Source organism: Heloderma suspectum, chromosome 4 (genome assembly GCF_057233095.1).
Source record: "Heloderma suspectum isolate Gila_16-S chromosome 4, 16-S_ref, whole genome shotgun sequence".
Classification (NCBI taxonomy): Eukaryota; Metazoa; Chordata; class Lepidosauria; order Squamata; family Helodermatidae; genus Heloderma; species Heloderma suspectum.
Window position 1 is genome coordinate 284,958,080 of NC_139461.1, and position 18,467 is coordinate 284,976,546.

Below are 18,467 nucleotides of genomic sequence, written 5' to 3' on the forward strand. Positions count from 1 at the left end.
CACCCTGCTTATTTAACTTATATGCAGAGTACATCATGAGAAACGCCGGGTTGGATGAATCACAGGTCGGAATTAAGATTGCTGGGAGAATTATCAACAACCTCCGATATGCAGACGATACTACCCTAATGGCAGAAAGCGAAGAGGATCTCAAGAGCCTCTTGTTGAGGGTGAAAGAGGAGAGTGCAAAAGCTGGTTTGAAACTCAACATTAAAAAAAACGAAGATCATGGCATCTGGCCCCATCACTTCCTGGCATATAGAAGGGGAAGAAATGGAAGCAGTGACAGATTTTACTTTCTTGGGCTCCAAGATCACCGCAGACGGTGACTGTAGCCATGAAATTAAAAGACGCTTGCTCCTTGGGAGGAAAGCTATGGCCAACCTAGACAGCATAGTAAGAAGCAGAGACATCACCTTGCCGACAAAGGTCCGTCTAATCAAAGCTATGGTTTTCCCAGTAGTAATGTATGGCTGTGAGAGCTGGACTCTAAGGAAGGCTGAGCGCCCAAGAATTGATGCTTTCGAACTGTGGTGCTGGAGAAGACTCTTACGAGTCCCCTGGACTGCAAGGAGGTCAAATCAGTCCATCCTAAAGGAAATTAACCCTGACTGCTCATTGGAAGGACAGATACTGAAGCTGAAGCTCAAATATTTTGGCCACCTAATGCGAAGAGAAAACTCTCTGGAAAAGACCCTGATGCTGGGAAAGACTGAAGGCAAAAGGAGAAGGGGACGGCAGAGGATGAGATGGCTAGATAGCATCACGGATGCAATGAATATGAACTTGAGCACGCTCCGGGAGAGAGCGCAGGACAGGAAGGCCTGGCGTGCTATGGTCCATGGGGTCACGAAGAGTCGGACACGACTGAACGACTGAACAACAACAACCCATGGCATCAAAGACAAAACCTCAAGAGAGATGTAGCATTTAAAGCATGGAACATGCTAAAAAAAAAAAAATACATGTGTGTGTGATTTCTTAAAAGTACCTCTGGAACTGCATACTAAAAATCTTTTAAACGTGTTAAACATCTGTCTCTTTCAACATGTGAAAACAATATAGGTTTTCCCTTCTAAGTGAAATTGTCAGAAAACCTTTTAATCACACCTTGATTATAATATGGTAGACTTGACCAGAGTCAGAAAGAATTGCTTTGTGCACTGGATTCAAGCCCACCAGCTTCCCATTCTGGCTCCACAGAAACATCTGTCAGTACACAGCCCCAGAAGCAGACATCAAGGCAAAGTCCTGCTGATATTATGATTTTCATCACAAAAGTAATTGCTTTGGGGGGTGCACCTGCAAAGGAAGATGTTTGTCTGCTTTTTTTTCTAACATCTTATGGAGCAAAAGGGAGGAGAAGGATACAATCCTTGCTATACCTTAGGATGTTTCTCAAGATGTTTCATTTGCCATCTATATTCAAGAAATACACAGGTTCTCCTCTCAGAAGAGAGAGAAACTGCACCAATGCCTGATAAGAGGCTGAAGGCTGGGACTTCTTTTCCTTATGGATTCTATTAATAATGAGAGCCTTGCAAATCGATTAAGTAAATACAAAGGTTTAAAGTACTTCACTGTACAAAAGAAACTGGCAATGTGATTTCTGTAACCATAATGATGCTTCAACACTCCAGTGTTCAAGGAGTGAATTGAAGAGTAATTAGCTACTTTGCAGCTGCTTAAACTCTCCCTTGTTTTTACCATTATGTATTAATAAATACACCACCAGACACTTTTAAGTGATGGTAATTCTTCCTTTCTTAGATGGATAAACCTGCAATCTCACAGACACATACACAGCCAGTCTTGTTATTCACTGAGCACATAAAATATACCAGCCATGAACTTACTCTCCCTTTGTTCCCGTTCTTTAATTATAGCATCCAGCCATTTCTGCTTATCCTCCGCCGTCTTGGCCATACAGACAAACCATTTGTTTTTGGCAGTGTTGTGTATCTTCCAGCCATTTGTCACCGTGTAACCATTGCTGTGGTAATCTGCTGCAAAAACACAAAAGGGCAGCCAAGACAGTGAGTGGAAGTCCTGGGCTCATGGAAAAGACATTCGCCTAGAAAATGCAGCTCGGATGCGCTGCTGAAAAACCTCCTCTCTTTATGTTAGTAGAGCTAGCCATAATATTCACTGTAAAAGTTCCATCAGCATTTTTAGGCAGTTGTCTTTGGAGGGATATTCTCCTATAGGAATGGGAAACCTCTGGTCCACAGGCCATTTACAGGCTACAAGGCCTCCCGTCCACCCCCACCCCCGCCCTGAATCTCTGTCTCTCAGCCTCACAAATGTTTCCAGAGGAGGACAACAAAGATAGTGGGGGTGGTCTGGGGAACAAGCACTATGAGGACTGGCTGAAGGAACTCAACATGCTTAACCTGGAGAAGAGATGATCGTGATGGCCAAATACTTGAAGGGCTGTCACAGATCTGTTGCTTTGGAGGGTAGGCCCTAAACCCATGAGTTCAAATTACAAGGAAGATTTCAACCAAACATTCGGAAAACCTTCCTGACAGTATCTCCTGCTATGTAGGAGCTGCTCAACCATGGAAGGTGGTGATCTGTCCTTTGTTAGAGGTTTTCAAACAGATGCTGAACGGCCAACCATCAAGGATCCTGCATCGGAGGGGGGAGGGGTTGGATCAGATTACCTCAGACCTTTGAGGTCCCTTCCAACTCTATGATTCGAAATAGCCCTTCATATACAGAGAGACAAGGATACGAGGCATATTGTATCTTATCCGATAAAGAACATGGCCAAACGCTTTCTTTGAGAAAAGATTATTTGGTCCCTTACCTGTCCCATCCTCCACATTCTCAACCTCCATGACTTCTGTGTTTATTCGTCCCCTGAAGATGTGGAGGGATCCATTGATTGACTTGGTGCGCTTAGATGTCTTTTTCCCAGCAACTCTGAAGTTAGGAAAAGTGCAGGGGGGGGGGGGTATCCAAACAGCATTAGGCTTTGCACTGTCTTAAATAGTACCTCCCCACACATCATTATGACCCCCAGGACAGCCTTCCTCAACCTGGTACCCTCCAAATATTTGGTCTTCAACTCTCATCAGCCCAAGCCAGCATGGCTGATGGTCAGGAATTCTGGGAGTTGTCATCCAAAAAGCTGGAGGGCACCAGGTTGAGTGTCTCATTCATTCCCTAGATTTCAGGATTAAAAACTGGAATACATTTATACTGTATGTTTGTAAAGTTATTTATTTGTATAAATTCTGGTGCATTTCAGTTTATAAACATTCTGAGCAATCCTGTTGGAAGTCTAATACAGTGTGGCCACAAGAAAGCAGTTATTGCTGAGTGCATAATAAAACAAAAACGTAGTTTAAGGCTAGCATTGATTAATAATGTCACCAGCACAACCTCAAAATAAAGAGAAGTAGCCAGTACCATACATCTTTCTTTTATATCTAGCTGACATAAGGAACAATAGGTCTCATCTGCTCCACTTGAAAACCCTGCATACAAACTGAAGCTATACTTTGCTCTTTGTGGATATGCAACAACTTAAATTACAAACGTATCGTTCCGACGTGATGCATGCAGCCTCTGCTTGGCTACACAGCAATAAAAACTTCGCTGTGTTGTTAGCTTTGTTCATGAGTCACCCCATAGCTGAAGGGTGATGTACATAAACGCAAAATAAAAAACTATAAAATCCAATTAAATAGAATAAAAACTGAGACCAGCCACAAACACAGTTGAAAATAGCAAAAACTAAAATATAAAAACAACAAATACTAAAAAAAATTTAAAAATATCCACAGAGATAAAAACAGCTCTAAGACACAACTTGTCTTGGATATGTATGGGTAGTAGAGTGTAGAGCAAGTTCAAAGGCCTGACAGAATAAACATCAACAAAGTTGGTGCCAGGTGAATTTCTATGGGGAGGGCATTCTACATTTGGGGGTCTACCACTGAAAAGCCCTTCTTCCAAATAGCAACCCATGAATCTCAGGGTGCGGGGGCACTCAGAGCAGGGCCTCTGATGATGATCTCAGGGCACGGGGAGGAATGTTAAAACCAGCACTGTGAGGCTTCCTAAGGTTTAGTACTCTTTAGGGATGGGCCATAGCTCAGTGGTAGAGGAACTGCTTGGCATTCAGAAGGTCTCAGGTACAATCCCTGGCATCTCCAGTTATGAAAAGGATCAGGCCACAGATGATCTTAAAGACATGAGCCTGAGACCCTGCAGAGATGGTGCCAGTAAGAGGAAACAGTACTGGGGTAGATGGACAAATACTATCTGACCTGGTATAAAGCAGTTTCCCAAGAATCTCTCTTGGCTTGGTTTTGATGTGAAAATCAACCAAGGTGGTCAAAATTGCTGTCCCCAAAGCATGTCTGGATTCCTCCTACTTTTGTGGTGAAACTATTTTCCAATAATTTTGATGTGAAGCCTTAAAATAAATTGCAGGTTGCCATGCTGCTTGATGGCCTTTAATGCAGCACTCACAGAACCATGTTTGTCAAACTGTTTATCCAAAGACTCTCAACCCCCATAGACACCATCGAGGTTTCCTGCTTTTCATCTAACTGACCGAAATGCAACATCTCCATCCTTAAGTGCACCATGCCAACCTATCTAAATGGAGTCAGTTCCCATATCTGCATCTCTGTGTTGCCCCTCTCTGTCTAACCCATGTAACTTCCAAATAGGTTATGGAAGACTTCTAGGGCACCTTAAAGGTTATTTGCTCCAATAGTCAGCCTTAATATCAAGGGCCCATTTGCTTATATATGGACCATATTGGTAGGGTGGCCATCTGTCTACATTACATTGGACAGTCCTCTGTTTGAAGGGCTGTCAGAGGAGAGTCCTCTATTTGAAAGCTTCCTTTATTTGAAGGGCTGTCCAGTCCAAGTGCAGTTTAAAGATAAAGCATCATAACAAGGAAAACTAGGAGCCCCCAAATTGCCCAGTAACAATTAGCATCTGGACAGCAGACTGAGGAGATACATAAGTGGCCTGGTCACAGTCTTCCTACCTACAGTGCTGTCATGTATCTGCCACAAAAGGCTGGTGGCACAGTCCTCAACGTGCTTAATGATTACCGAAGAAAGTGACTATTTCTCCCACCACTACCACAAAAAAGCAAAAGCTGTCTTGTCTTGGAGCTGCAAGCCCCAGGCAATTAAGCATGTTGCATAGAAGGTAATTAGGAATCTAGGTAATTAAATAAATAATGAGATAACTGGTACCAACAGGGAACATACAAAGTGAGTTCACAATGAAGTTGAGGTAATTGTTATCAAAATGTAATTGGCAAAGCAGTTTGAATAATATCCAAACAGAAAATGCTGAATTATAAATTATCACCAGAGATGAAAAGGATTATGTGAGAAATTGAGAGACATCTAACTGCATTATTCCAGGTCAAAAAGTTTCTGCTTATCAATTAAAGAGCAAAAAACATTGTGTAAGGTGTGCACAGCAAAAAGCCTGATATACAGATGTCTAGAAAAATTTATAGATTTAGGTTTAGTTGGCAAATTTTGAGTAGGAGTTATCTTCTCAAAGGTGTAATACAAAATTGATCTTATCTACCCTGAAATGTATACATGTAAGCCTTTTTTGTATGTTCTAATTCTGTAAGAATGTTTAATAACAATGAGTTAATTAAGGCTCAGAGTCTTAATTTATGGGACAGTAGATAATATTAGTTATGGAGTCATTTCTACACAAAAAAGGTAAACATACGTGCTGATTTTAGAAGGCGGAAGCTTCTTATTAGAAGCTCACAAGGCCTGTGTACCTGTCAGTACTGAATGGGGAAATTGGTACTTAGAATGAGATCCCTCCTTTTTAAGGTATTAAGACTAGAAGACTAAGAACAAGAAATGTTTACGAAATTCTATTTCCTGTTAAGCTATTAACCCCTAAGAATCTATAGCAAAGCTCTGTTTAACAACAAAAAATGTTTTTGCATTTTATGCAAGTTATATTTTAATATGATGTTACAAGTACATTTCTAATACAAAATAACAAATGGATCAAAAAGGTCTTCCTTTACTAATTCTTGTTAGTACAAAACCACAATTGAATCCACCTAAAACAATGTTTGGTGTACACTTTGTTTGAAGTGCATTGGTAGTTAACTGACAGCCAAAGTCTTCCTAAATAACTGAAACTATAGACTGAAAACACTCAGCAAAGGCCAAAATCCATAACAATGATACATATTGTATTTCTATTTAAATTACGTATCTTATTTATAATAAATTAAATTATCTAAATTATATACATATAAATTATCTTATGCAAAAGACAGCATCCTCTTTTGTCCTCTTTCTTGGTAATGCATTTCCTCTTTTTTAGCGATGCGTTATGTGACCACCATACTCTTAGCAGCAGTTCTGGGCCAGCAAATTGCAGTATGTTTAGTTTATTATGTTTTCCCCACCATGGGAAATGCCATTTGAATTTTCTACCTCCCAACACAGAAATATGTTGAGCCATCTTTGCCAGAAACCATTGGCTTGATTGGCCTATCCTAAGGCATGACCCATAGGGATGTCAGAGAATTTCTCCACGAATCTCGGGGAGGCCAAATGCCAGCACATTTGGCCCCCCGAAATTGATGGAGAAACGGTCTGCCCCCCCCCACCCCGGGACGGGACTTACCTTGGTCGAATGTCCCTGGTGGCGGCGGCTCCGGCAGCGGTTCGGCGGCGGTGGCCAGTCTTCCGACCGGCTGCTGCCACCACCATTTCCAAGTAAAAAACAAAAAAAAACATGATAGGCTACGTAAAGATTTACATAGCCTATCACGGCTACATTTTCAAAAATCACTGTGATAGGCTACGTAAATGTTTACGTAGCCTATCACGGCTGACTTTGAAAAAAAAAAAGCGCGTACGCAAATGGCGGCCCCCATGGGCGCCGCCATTTGCGTTCCTTATTTTGGCACGTGTAGTCTACGCAAACATTTACGTAGACTACAGCGAAAATAAGGGCAACGCAAATAGCGTGCCTATTACACGTGCCAAAATAAGGAACACATATGGCGGCGCCCATGGGCGCCGCCATTTGCATACGCGCTTTTTTTTTTTCAAAGTCAGCCGTGATAGGATACGTAAACATTTACGTAGCCTATCACGGCTGACTGCAGGGACACAAACGGCGGCGGCTACAGCCCCCGCCATTTGCGTCCTGGCAGGACTCGAGGATTCGCGGCCGGAGGGACGGGGCGCCTCCCCCCAGCCAGAATTTCGGCAGGGAGGGACGGGGCGCCTCCCCCCCAGCCAGAATTTCGGGGGGAGGGACGGAGCGCCTCCCCCCCACCGTGAAGCAAGCTTCGGGATCAGGTAAGTGACTTTCGTCCATCCCTACCCATTAAGTTCACCTACGTAATTCAGATCACAGCGTAACAAGCAGACTTTCAATGCACCAATCACGATGCCTGCAGAGCACATAGCAACCAAACTCCTAACAAAACACTACATGCCCCTGTATGTAGCGTATGCCAGCACTAAAAAAGCAGGTGTACACAAGAGAACCCAGTGCTTCAGCTTTCCATAGAGATTTACTTCCCTTTTCAGCAAAATTGTGTGTATACGTACATAATTGTAAATATACTGAAATAGATGTAGCAAGTTAGGGAAGCCCCCTTTGTACTTATTATTTACTTATAGAGATTTATTTGAAGATTTATTTATACCCTAGACCTTTATTTAAAGAAGACTATAATTGCTATCTTCCCACCGAGCCTCGCTAAACTTTCATATACGAAAACAACCACTCCTTCAACCTAAGCAAGAAAGCTGGGTGAGGTTTACATTCTCAAACACTGAAGGGTGGTAGTAGTAGCAAATTGCTAGGACCCCAGATAAAAGAGGTGGTTAAACATAGACATCGTTCTGCAGAAAGTGTAGAATCATAGAGTTGGAAGGGTCTTCAGAGGTCATCAAGTCCAACACCTGCAGATAAAGTCTGTTCCACTGTCAAATAGCTCATACTGTCAGGGCATTCTTCCTAAGGTTTAGTCAAAATCCTTCTTCCTTGTAATTTGAACGTGTGGGTTCAGGGTCCTACCCTTTGGAGCAACAGAGAACAAATTTGCTCCATCATCAATGTGATGGCACTTCAGATGGCTAGCGTATCGTTATACAATTCCTCTTGGAAAATATGAAGTATCCTTCTTTAAAGGCTCATGTTTCCCTGGTGAAGAACTGTAGTAGCACAAAATGTGCTGGGATATATTGGGCAGTTTCATAGTAAGAAATTGCCCTCAACTAAGCCCACTGCCACCTGAAGCTAGGGGACAGGGTTTCTCAGTTGTGGTGCCTCAAATAAGGACTGTTTTGCCCCCACCCCTGAAGCTCAACTATTGCCAATCTTGATGCCTTTCGGTGCTGGGGGGACATTTTTTTAGTTGTCCAGGCATTCCAGCATATACATTTTTGCTGGGAATATTGTTGCTGCTTTTGTTGGTGTTTTATGGTTTTTATTTGATATTTGTATAGTGTTTTATGTTACCACCAGTATCAGAGGCAGTATATCCCTGAATACCAGCTCCTAGAAACTCAAGCAGGAGGCTCCTATGGCACTCATGTCCTGCTTGTGGGCTTCCTATATGCATCTGGCTGCCTGCTGTGGGAACAGAATGCTTGACTTGATAGGCCTTTGGTCTGATCCAGTATGGCTCTGGCTCTTATTATGCTTTTATGTTTCTCTCGGGCTTCTTAGGTTTCTGTTGGGTTTTTATTGAACTGTTGTGGCAGCCATTTCCAGTCTGGAGCATACACGCCATGGTTTTGAAGCCGTAAGTGACATAGAAAGCATGATGTACAAATCTTAAAGCACTGTGCGATAACCAGTGATTTCAAAACCATAACATCATGTGCCCCAAAACAGAGCGAGTGAACCTTAAACCGATGGAATAAGCAATCTGTACACCTGGTGCTGTCCAAATTAGACTGGCAATCCACAACATGGAATCCTGGTTCCAATGACTCTCAGTCTCAGGCCTGCTCTATATGCACCTGCACTGGTGTCGGAGCTTCATCCCTGGGATGCAATGAACATGTGTGTGAATAACACGACCACAGGACAAAGGCAACCATGTGAGCCTTCCCCATCAAACTTTGTCTGCCTTCCCTCCTAACCAGTTGACAACTGAATGGAAGACACCCATGGGATGTATCCAGTGTTAGCCTACCTAGAGCAGACCCACTCACATGAATGGGACAAGTTAGACTAACATTGGTTATAACCCTATGTGTCTGGCCCGATGCATGTGGTTCTGGTACTCCTATGCATACCACAACCCCATGGGATTAAACCATGGGGACTTGGCTCTCACACTGTTGGTCTATATCTCTCAGAGTGGGCTATTTGATAGATGGCAAACAGTAAGAAAAGTTAGTATCAGCCTAAGAGAAAGCACAAGTTTTCTCTCATTGCATGTGGAAAGCTGCATCCCATTAAGCTATTGCAAAGTTCTCTCCTTCTCCCAACGCTGCATCCCATTAGTGTGTCACTTGTCAAGGCCTGCAGCTGGCCAGCTACTACAAGTGGGTAGACATCCATTTCCATTCTGGACCAGAATTTAAATAGCAGACAGACAGATGAGCCATCCAAAATTATAGCAGTTTTGCCATGTCTAAATATATCCTTTAACATTGGGCAACACACTGCAGACTCCTTTTTTTTTTTCTCTAATGGAAATCAGACTCTGGAGATTTGGACAGTGCTTGCTGTAGTTATTAGGGAATATAAACACAGCCTTCTTTAGGGAACTGAAAGTGTCAGCGCTGCTTTATCCAACTCCAAGCCAAACGGCAAGAAATGTTGCTTGCTGATGCCTGCTCAGTACAAACAAGTGCGGTCTCTCAAAAGGGAGTTAGAACATTTTGTTCCCTAAAACTTAGTGTTCTGGGAAAACTGCCTGCAGAAAAGGAGGGGCTGTATTAACTCAAACTACTCACAGAACCGGGGCGGGGGGGAGGGCAGGGAAGAATCACAGGAAAAGGGGGAGAGAGAGTATAGAAAGGCTCAGAATGAATGAAGCTAAAAGGGGTTCAAAAAAGACCTGTAAGGAGAGGTGGGGGGGGTGCTCTTGGTTACCAAACAGAGTGAGTGGCATACAGTCCAGAGAAATTGGGAAATCAGTTTAAAATATAGGTGCCAGAAAATGAAAGACAAACAGGGAAAAGATAAAATGGAGAGAAATAAGAACATAAGAAGAGGCCTGCTGGATCAGACCAAGGTCCATCTAGTCCAGCATTCTGTTCACACAGTGGCCAACCCAGCTGTTGACTGGGAACTCAAAAGCAGGACATGACTGTAACAGCACCCTCCTACCCATGTTCCCCAGCAACTGCTATACATAAGCTTACTGCCTCTGATACTGGAGGTAGCACATAGCCATCAGGACTAGTAGCCATCAATAGCTTTATCCTCCATGAATTTGTCCAATCCCCTTTTAAAGCCAGCCAAAGTGGTGGCCATCACTACATCTTGTGGAAGTGAATTCCATAGTTTAACTATGTGCTGTGTGAAGAAGTACTTTCTTTTGTCTGTCCAGAATCTCCCACCAATCAGCTTCATGGGATGACCCCAAGTTCTAGTATTTTGAGAGAGGGCCCATATGAAAACTGTCCAGTTAATCTGTCAGTAACAATCCTTACTAACTCTGGCAAAGATCTTGTTGGTGAAATGCCTGCAAAATTCTCAGCAGCCCCTTTGAAAGTTTTTTTTAAGGAGAAGCTAGAAAGAATTACATTTGCAACAGACTAAGCTGGTTTTGTTCCTCCCCTTTCATGTGTTGCACCTGTTTGTTTGTTTGTTGGCTTACTTGCTTCTACTCTTTCCGCATTAACTTCCTTTGCTTAAGGTATTCATAGCAATCCTTCCATGTTCCTTCACACCATGCCTGGAAAAGCCTCAAAAGTGTCATTGGCAACATGCCCAGCTTCACACTGTTCCTGCAAACCCACTTGTTCTAAGAAAGTTTGTAGCTGAAAGGTTTGCTTCCACAAAAATGCTGGTTCAGCAATGCACCAGTTCTAAAACAGCCTTCCCCAACCTGGCGTCCTCCAGATGTGTGGATCTACAAATCCCATCATCCCCAGCCAGCACGGCCAATGGAGGTTGGGGAAGGTGGTTCTAATGATTTGTGCCAGGACAGACTTAGTGATTTTATTGCTCAACATCTTACTCTATAGCCCTGGTTCTCACAGTGAAAGGTGGATCTTCTTAAGGAGACATTGTCATTAGTAAAAGGCGATGCCCCCTCCTTCTTAACCCAGAGACAACATAGGACACTTATTTCCACTTATTTATTTATTGAAGAAGCATAAAACCTGAGAAATTATACAGGCAGGTGTGCTCACCTGGATTTCCGCTTGCAGTAAACGAGAAGGTTATCAAAAAGAAAGAATGTTCTCTCCTGAATGTTTCCGGCTGAGATTTTTAACAAGGTTCCTTGGAGCAGGAGCTGGGTGCAGATGTCTGTCAAGTTGGATCCCTAGAGCACAAAATGATGATTTCATCAATCTGCCCCCTTAACTGAAGTTATAGTCAGCATTTATGCATTTATACATACATACATACATACATACATATGCTTTTCATGTCCATCTGTCAGAATTGACTACAAGGTGAAACTTTTAACGATAAATCAGAGACTAAATGCCCCATTTAATGTTGCTTCCCAGTAACTATCAGAACTAAACATTCTTCCAGTTTTAAGAAGCTAGATATATGACACAGCAGATCTAAGGCCTGTTTTCCACACTAGAATTATGGCTACAACATGGAGTCCGCAATAACCATGATTGCATTTACTGCCTAGATTAAATAGGCACTGTACAATAGGTACACCATACAAAGCCAGGTAATCTATACAACTGTAAATCATTCCATACTTGTTTTATTCATTTATTTTTAGATTTGTGTCCTGCCTTTCTGCTTCAGGACAGAGAGTAAACCTGACAGATTAAACAAAATCATAACCACAATTTTTTGCAACCAGAGGCTGGTCAAAATAAGAAAATCTTCAAAAGGTAACAGAAAACCATGAGAGAGGGGTGAGCTGGATCTCCTGGGACAGGGAGTTGCACAATGCTGGATGCCAAAACTGAAAAAGCCCCGATTTCTGATCCTGGTGTATATGTAAATATGGTTTTAGCAAACCATAGTTTGCCACATTCCATCACAATAGCGAACTATGGTTTATCACTACTCAGGCCAGGAAGCTTCTAATCTTCTCCCTGCACATGTGGAGGAATGGGATAAGGGAGTACATGAGCCCAAGGCTGACCATGCTCATAACAGCAAACCACAGCTTGCTGTTACATCTAAATGTAGCTATTATGTCTAGTTACCCTTGCCTGCCCATACAATTGGAGTAAATTTTATCCAGATCCTTTTATTCTATTGTACTGTACTGTATTGTATTACACTTTTGAACTGCCCAATAATTGGAATTCTCTGGGTGGCACACAGGTAATTAAAAACATAAAATACAGAAGAGCAAACAGTGATAACAACAGCACATAATCAAACCAAGATAAAACCAGCAGTAAGGAGTAAAACAATGTAGCAACATTCAGCCAAAACAGAACCAGCAGCAAAATAAACCAAGTGTGAGATCTAAATTCCTAGGAGAATAAAATGTCTTCACCTGGCACTGAAAGGCCCAAAATGTTAGCACCAGGTTAACCTCTCTTAGGAGGGCATTCCACAGAAAAAGCCCTCTCTCTTACATCTGCCTCACCTCATTTGGTGAGGGGACCTTGAGGAGGGCCTTGGATGATGATGACCTTAGTGGGTAAGCAAGAATGGGAGGAGATTCTCTTTCAGGTAAGCTGTCTCCAAGCCATGTAGGTCTTTAAAGGTTAAAACCAGCTCTTTGAATTAGGCCTGGAGACAGACTGGCAGACATTACAGGTGGGAAAGTACTGACATAATATGATCATATCAGCCAGTCCCACTTAACAGTGTAGCTGCCCTGTTTTGGACTATGAAGTTTCCCGACCATTTTCAAAGGCAGCCCCATGTATAACGCATTATAATAATCCAAATTGGAGGTTCCCAGACTGTGAATAACCTACTTTAATGTTTGTGCATACATTTCCTAAGGACAGAAACCCAGAGATAATTCTCCAAATAGCAGGGATCCATTCACACCTAGCAAATCACCAGGGGGTGATTCCATCACAACAATGGAAAGAGAAGCGAATGAAGGACTACCCGGATTTTTCACAGAATCAGCTTTGGTCCGGCAGGGACCCACGAACAAGTGCACCATGCCTTTAAAATCCACTTGACCGGAACATACTTCGGGGGGGGGGGGAGTGGAACTGAATGTCATCAGACTGGCAGGGGCTGCTCAACCAATGAGAAAGTCTCCCCCGCCCCGCCTTCCAGGTTCCCCTCTGCTACTGCTACATTATTGCTTCCAACCAGCCCTTTCTACCCCCCTTCCTCCTTCCCCCAGAAGCTCCTGTGTTGTGAAGCTGCAAAGGCTCGAACCTGTGTATTAACAACTTCCTAATAACAACAAACAAAATATCAAAGAAATGCAGCATCAACATAGCGCTTCACTGTGAAGCGGGACAGCCTTTAGGGGAGTAACTCCAGTCTTTTAACCCTTTTAAAAGCTTGAATGATTTACCCTGGGTCTAGTTAGTCCTTTAAGCCTCCTAAATGCACTATTTCTATTGATGGGAATCCCACATAACTTCAGGAATGTGCATTTAGGGAATAAGCCTCATTGACCACAATGGGACTTACTTCTGAGTAGACACACATAGATTTGTGCTGGGAAACACAGGGCTGGGAAACACCCCTTGACCAGGGTGATGGTGAAAGACACCCCTGGGCGGGGCTAGCATACCCAAAGTAAATGCAGAGGGTTGGGGCAGACAATAGCAAAAGCACGGAGAACTCGACTTAACAATTGGACTTAAAGTAGTCTGGAAAAAAACATTTTTTCTGCTAAAATCTCCAGGATGGCTGCAGGATGGCCATAGGATGGCCATAATGTCATGCGCTCCGAATGACCTCTAAATGTAGCCAACCCGCAGGAAATCGCTTGTGGAGACACACACACCCTGATTAATTCATTCCATAGAGTGGGATGAGTGGGGAGTGTGGGTTCGTATGCCTATTTCTTGCTTTGCAACGCAATTCGGAGAGGGATGTTAACTGCGACTGCCTTGTCTGCTCTGCATATCAGACTAAGGAAGTGGATTAGATAATTTGACCCAGTGATGTCTTACTGAAGAGAAAAGAGAGAGAACCAATTTGGGATTGTGAAATACATGCTGTCAGCAAAACAACTTCCTTTTCATTTTCACTGTGCCCGCATCTGCAGTAGTTTCACACTTTGGGCAATGGGGTGGTAGCTGGGTGGGCAAAGTATAGCAAGTTTACCCGATGTTGTTGCTGATTTTATTGCTATCGCCTACTATGTATCTAGAACTTTAGAGTGTTAAGTGCTTCGCATACATTATCTCAGGAATCCTTACAACAACCCTTTGAAGTAGATTGGTATTATTCCCATATTGCAGAAGAGATAGTAGAGTTTTCCTAAAGCCACATATTGAGTTTGTGGCAGAGGTGAGATTTAAACTGAGAACTTACTAGCTCACCATTCTGCCTCACAGCCACTATGCTACAGTAGCTGTCCTTATACCACAAAGATCTCTCTCAGACTCCAGCTGGCCAGCCATTTTGGGGTGGAGAATGTGGATAGGGAGACATTTTCCCCCTCTCTCAAAATACTACAACCCGGGGACATCCCATGAAGCTGACTGGTCGGAGATTCAGGACAGATAAAAGAAAGTACATCCTCACACAGTGCACAGTTAAACTCTGGAATTCACTACCACAAGATATAGTGATGGCCACCAATGTGGCTGGCTTTAAAAGGGGGTTAGACAAATTCCTGAAAGAAAAGGCTAGCCTATGTATACCAGTTGCTGGGGAACATGGGTGGGAGGATGCTCTTGCGCTCATGTCCTGCTTGTGGGTTCCTGGTCGACAGCTGGTTGCCCACTGTGTGAGCAGAATGCTGGACTAGATGGACCCTTGGTCTGATCCAGCAGGGCTCTTCTTATGTTCCTAATTTTTGTGTGTAGCAGATTATACTTTTTGAGGCAGCCCTTAAGTCTGACACAAGGATGATGCAGAGTTCCAGAAGCAGGTCTGCAAATAGGTCTGTCTGACCCACAAGCGACCTTACTGATATGACTCAGGCTTGCAACTTCAGTTGTTCAGGTGGGGACACTGCCAATCTCCAGTCCTTATACATCATCATTTTGATATTATTTTTCTTTCAAAGTAATGTATGTACCTATTGGAACGGAAGTTAGTTTTGACTAACTTAATTTATTTCAATGGGTCTTCTCTAAGTATGACTACAGCTGGATCCAACCCATTGTTCAGAAAAAGCACTATGTCTGGAACAACTATATGAAAAAAGCAACTACAAAGCCCCTAGCTAATCAGGAGGACAATGTGTCTGTTCTGGTACCTATATTTCATGTGAGGTATAAAGGATAAAGTGCTTAGAGGAAGAAACAGGAAGAGGAAAGAACAGGAGTAAACCAACATAATGACCACAATAGCCAAATAGAAGAGTAACTCAGATGTCCACATGTTATTACAGTTTGTTTTGTGGACACATTTGCTTCTCTTCAAAGGAGTGCAATCAATATAATGCAAACGCAACTCCTTGCCTATATACCCCTAGGTCAGCAGCTGCTTACAACGATTTCAAAATTCAAGATAAACTCCTAATACAGACAAGTACATTCTAGGGATTTTGTTTAATAGTGAAAAAATGCTGACTACCTTTTGAACTTTCCAAGTAATAGAATGAATGACAGCGGGCAGCTTTTTTCGCCAAAACAGCACCGATAAACATATCAGGATTCAGGAATGGTTGCCATTCCCAGAATATTTATTGGAGACTATTTAAACCTAAAAAAAATAAAAATGCTTGGCCGTTGTTTTTTATAGGCCACCGCCCACCATGGATGTGCTGGCAAGGTAGCCATAAAGGTTTAAGAGTTCAAACCTGACACACATACCCCTCAGGGTCCAAATCATATCAAATCCAAAATGGATTTCCAGGAGCCTTGCTTCACTGAACATTATATCTGGGCTTTGTTTGGTGAGTTTGCTATCAAAAAACACACACACAGCTGGATATCTGGGCTCTCCACATGGCTCCCGTTGGATGCCAAGAACATCCTTGAAGAGGAAAATGAGCAAGCTTAAAACAAAACAACAACAGCAGTTGTGTACGCCCAACTGTCTGAACATGAGGAAGTTTACATGACTTCCTGAAAGATGCGTTCAGCTAAGGAATCCTCAGCTGGCAACCACAAGCCTGGACACTTTAACTCTCAGGCCCATCACTGTCCCGGCACCACTATGTCCATGAAGTCATTTAGCAATGGAAGCACCATACAGCAGAGTAAAAAATGTGCTCATTCCCTGAAGCCTCTATTTCCGCTAATTCACTGGCCTCTGCTACAGATGTTGAACTCCTGTGTCTCTCAAGCATTTGCAGAATCTATTACTAAACAGGCTCTAGTCCAGTTAAAGAAACTTCAGTCAAGTTTTCATAATGAGCTTAATGAATTGAGATTAATTAGTGAGTTTTAATTAATCAAATATGCACAAATGTATTTGTGCATATATACATTTATATATATACTATAATATATTATATATATACATATATATACTAGTATAACTAAACATTAGTTTAGAAAAGAACAATGCATGTCTTTTGTTATTGATTTTGATGGTACATGAAAAGACAGCCCCTCACCCTCTTCAGTTGGGAAAGGAGTACGACAAAGCTGCATATTGTCACCCTGCTTATTTAACTTATATGCAGAGTACATCATGAGAAATGCTGGGTTGGATGAATCACAGGTCGGAATTAAGATTGCTGGGAGAATTATCAACAACCTCCGATATGCAGACGATATCACCCTAATGGCAGAAAGCGAAGAGGATCTCAAGAGTCTCTTGTTGAGGGTGAAAGAGGAGAGTGCAAAAGCTGGTTTGAAACTCAACATTAAAAAAACGAAGATCATGGCATCTGGCCCTATCACTTCCTGGCATATAGAAGGGGAAGAAATGGAAGCAGTGACAGATTTTACTTTCTTGGGCTCCAAGATCACCGCAGACGGTGACTGTAGCCATGAAATTAAAAGACGCTTGCTCCTTGGGAGGAAAGCTATGGCAAACCTAGACAGCATAGTAAGAAGCAGGGACATCACCTTGCCGACAAAGGTCCGTCTAATCAAAGCTATGGTTTTCCCAGTATTAATGTATGGCTGTGAGAGCTGGACTCTAAGGAAGGCTGAGCGCCCAAGAATTGATGCTTTCGAACTGTGGTGCTGGAGAAGACTCTTACGAGTCCCCTGGACTGCAAGGAGGTCAAATCAGTCCATCCTAAAGGAAATTAACCCTGACTGCTCATTGGAAGGACAGATACTGAAGCTGAAGCTCAAATATTTTGGCCACCTAATGCGAAGAGAAAACTCTCTGGAAAAGACCCTGATGCTGGGAAAGACTGAAGGCAAAAGGAGAAGGGGACGGCAGAGGATGAGATGGCTAGATAGCATCACCGATGCAATGAATATGAACTTGAGCACGCTCCGGGAGAGAGCGCAGGACAGGAAGGCCTGGCGTGCTATGGTCCATGGGGTCACAAAGAGTCGGACACGACTGAACGACTAAACAACAACAACACCCTCTTCAGGCATTATTTCCACACAGTCTAGAGTAGCTCATCAGCCACTGTCTGTAGCTCATCTGGATCTATGGCCTCTCCCTCTACTTTTAAACATACTAGGGCTATGTTTATTATTATTACATTTTCATTATTCTCCAGTATCAATCAACTGCTCAATAAGGACCATTTGAATGATGCATTTATGGGCTGATAACACGTCCAACACTTGTCATTAGCGGTATTATATATCTTATTCAATCTCTACAAAGCCAAATACCAAACTGAGGCCACAGGACTTTATATAAAGACCTTTTGCCTTACTATGTCATCAATTAACATACTCAACATTTTTCCTCCATTTGGATCATCATTATGACGTTACAGCATGTAGTAAACCTGAGAATTGTTTAAATAATTTAAAAATTACATTATTAATTGCTTTTAAGTCCCATTAAATGATATCATTAATTGTGATAGAATTTCTCAGATAGAAAAACAAAACCACTGAAGTTGTTCATTTCCATGTTGTTCGCTATTCCAGAGAGACGCAGACAATTCCTTTCTTTCGTCACAACCTTGTATTTTATAATAGCATAACTGACTAATTTGGAGAGATTATTTACCAATAATACAAAAAGTGCAATTTTACAAAAGGCCCCTTAAAGGAAGCCTAAAAATAATGTTCAGTAAATAAATACAAATAAATAAAGGACATTATTAATAATGATAC

The 18,467-nt window shown here is 42.4% G+C and overlaps 1 protein-coding gene across 2 annotated transcripts in view; it reads right to left on the reverse strand.

Annotated features, from left to right (window-relative positions):
* The window catches only part of PREX1 (phosphatidylinositol-3,4,5-trisphosphate dependent Rac exchange factor 1), a 335,075-nt gene that overhangs the window by 136,233 nt on the left and 180,375 nt on the right, over positions 1 to 18,467 (reverse strand). For both annotated transcript variants that reach the window (XM_084854076.1, XM_084854075.1), the window contains 3 exons: positions 11,367 to 11,500; positions 2,813 to 2,928; positions 1,857 to 2,006 (listed from right to left, as the gene is read on the reverse strand). In XM_084854076.1, the coding sequence (XP_084710202.1) occupies positions 1,857 to 2,006; positions 2,813 to 2,928; positions 11,367 to 11,500 (400 nt within the window). The remainder of the gene's footprint in view (positions 1 to 1,856; positions 2,007 to 2,812; positions 2,929 to 11,366; positions 11,501 to 18,467) is intronic.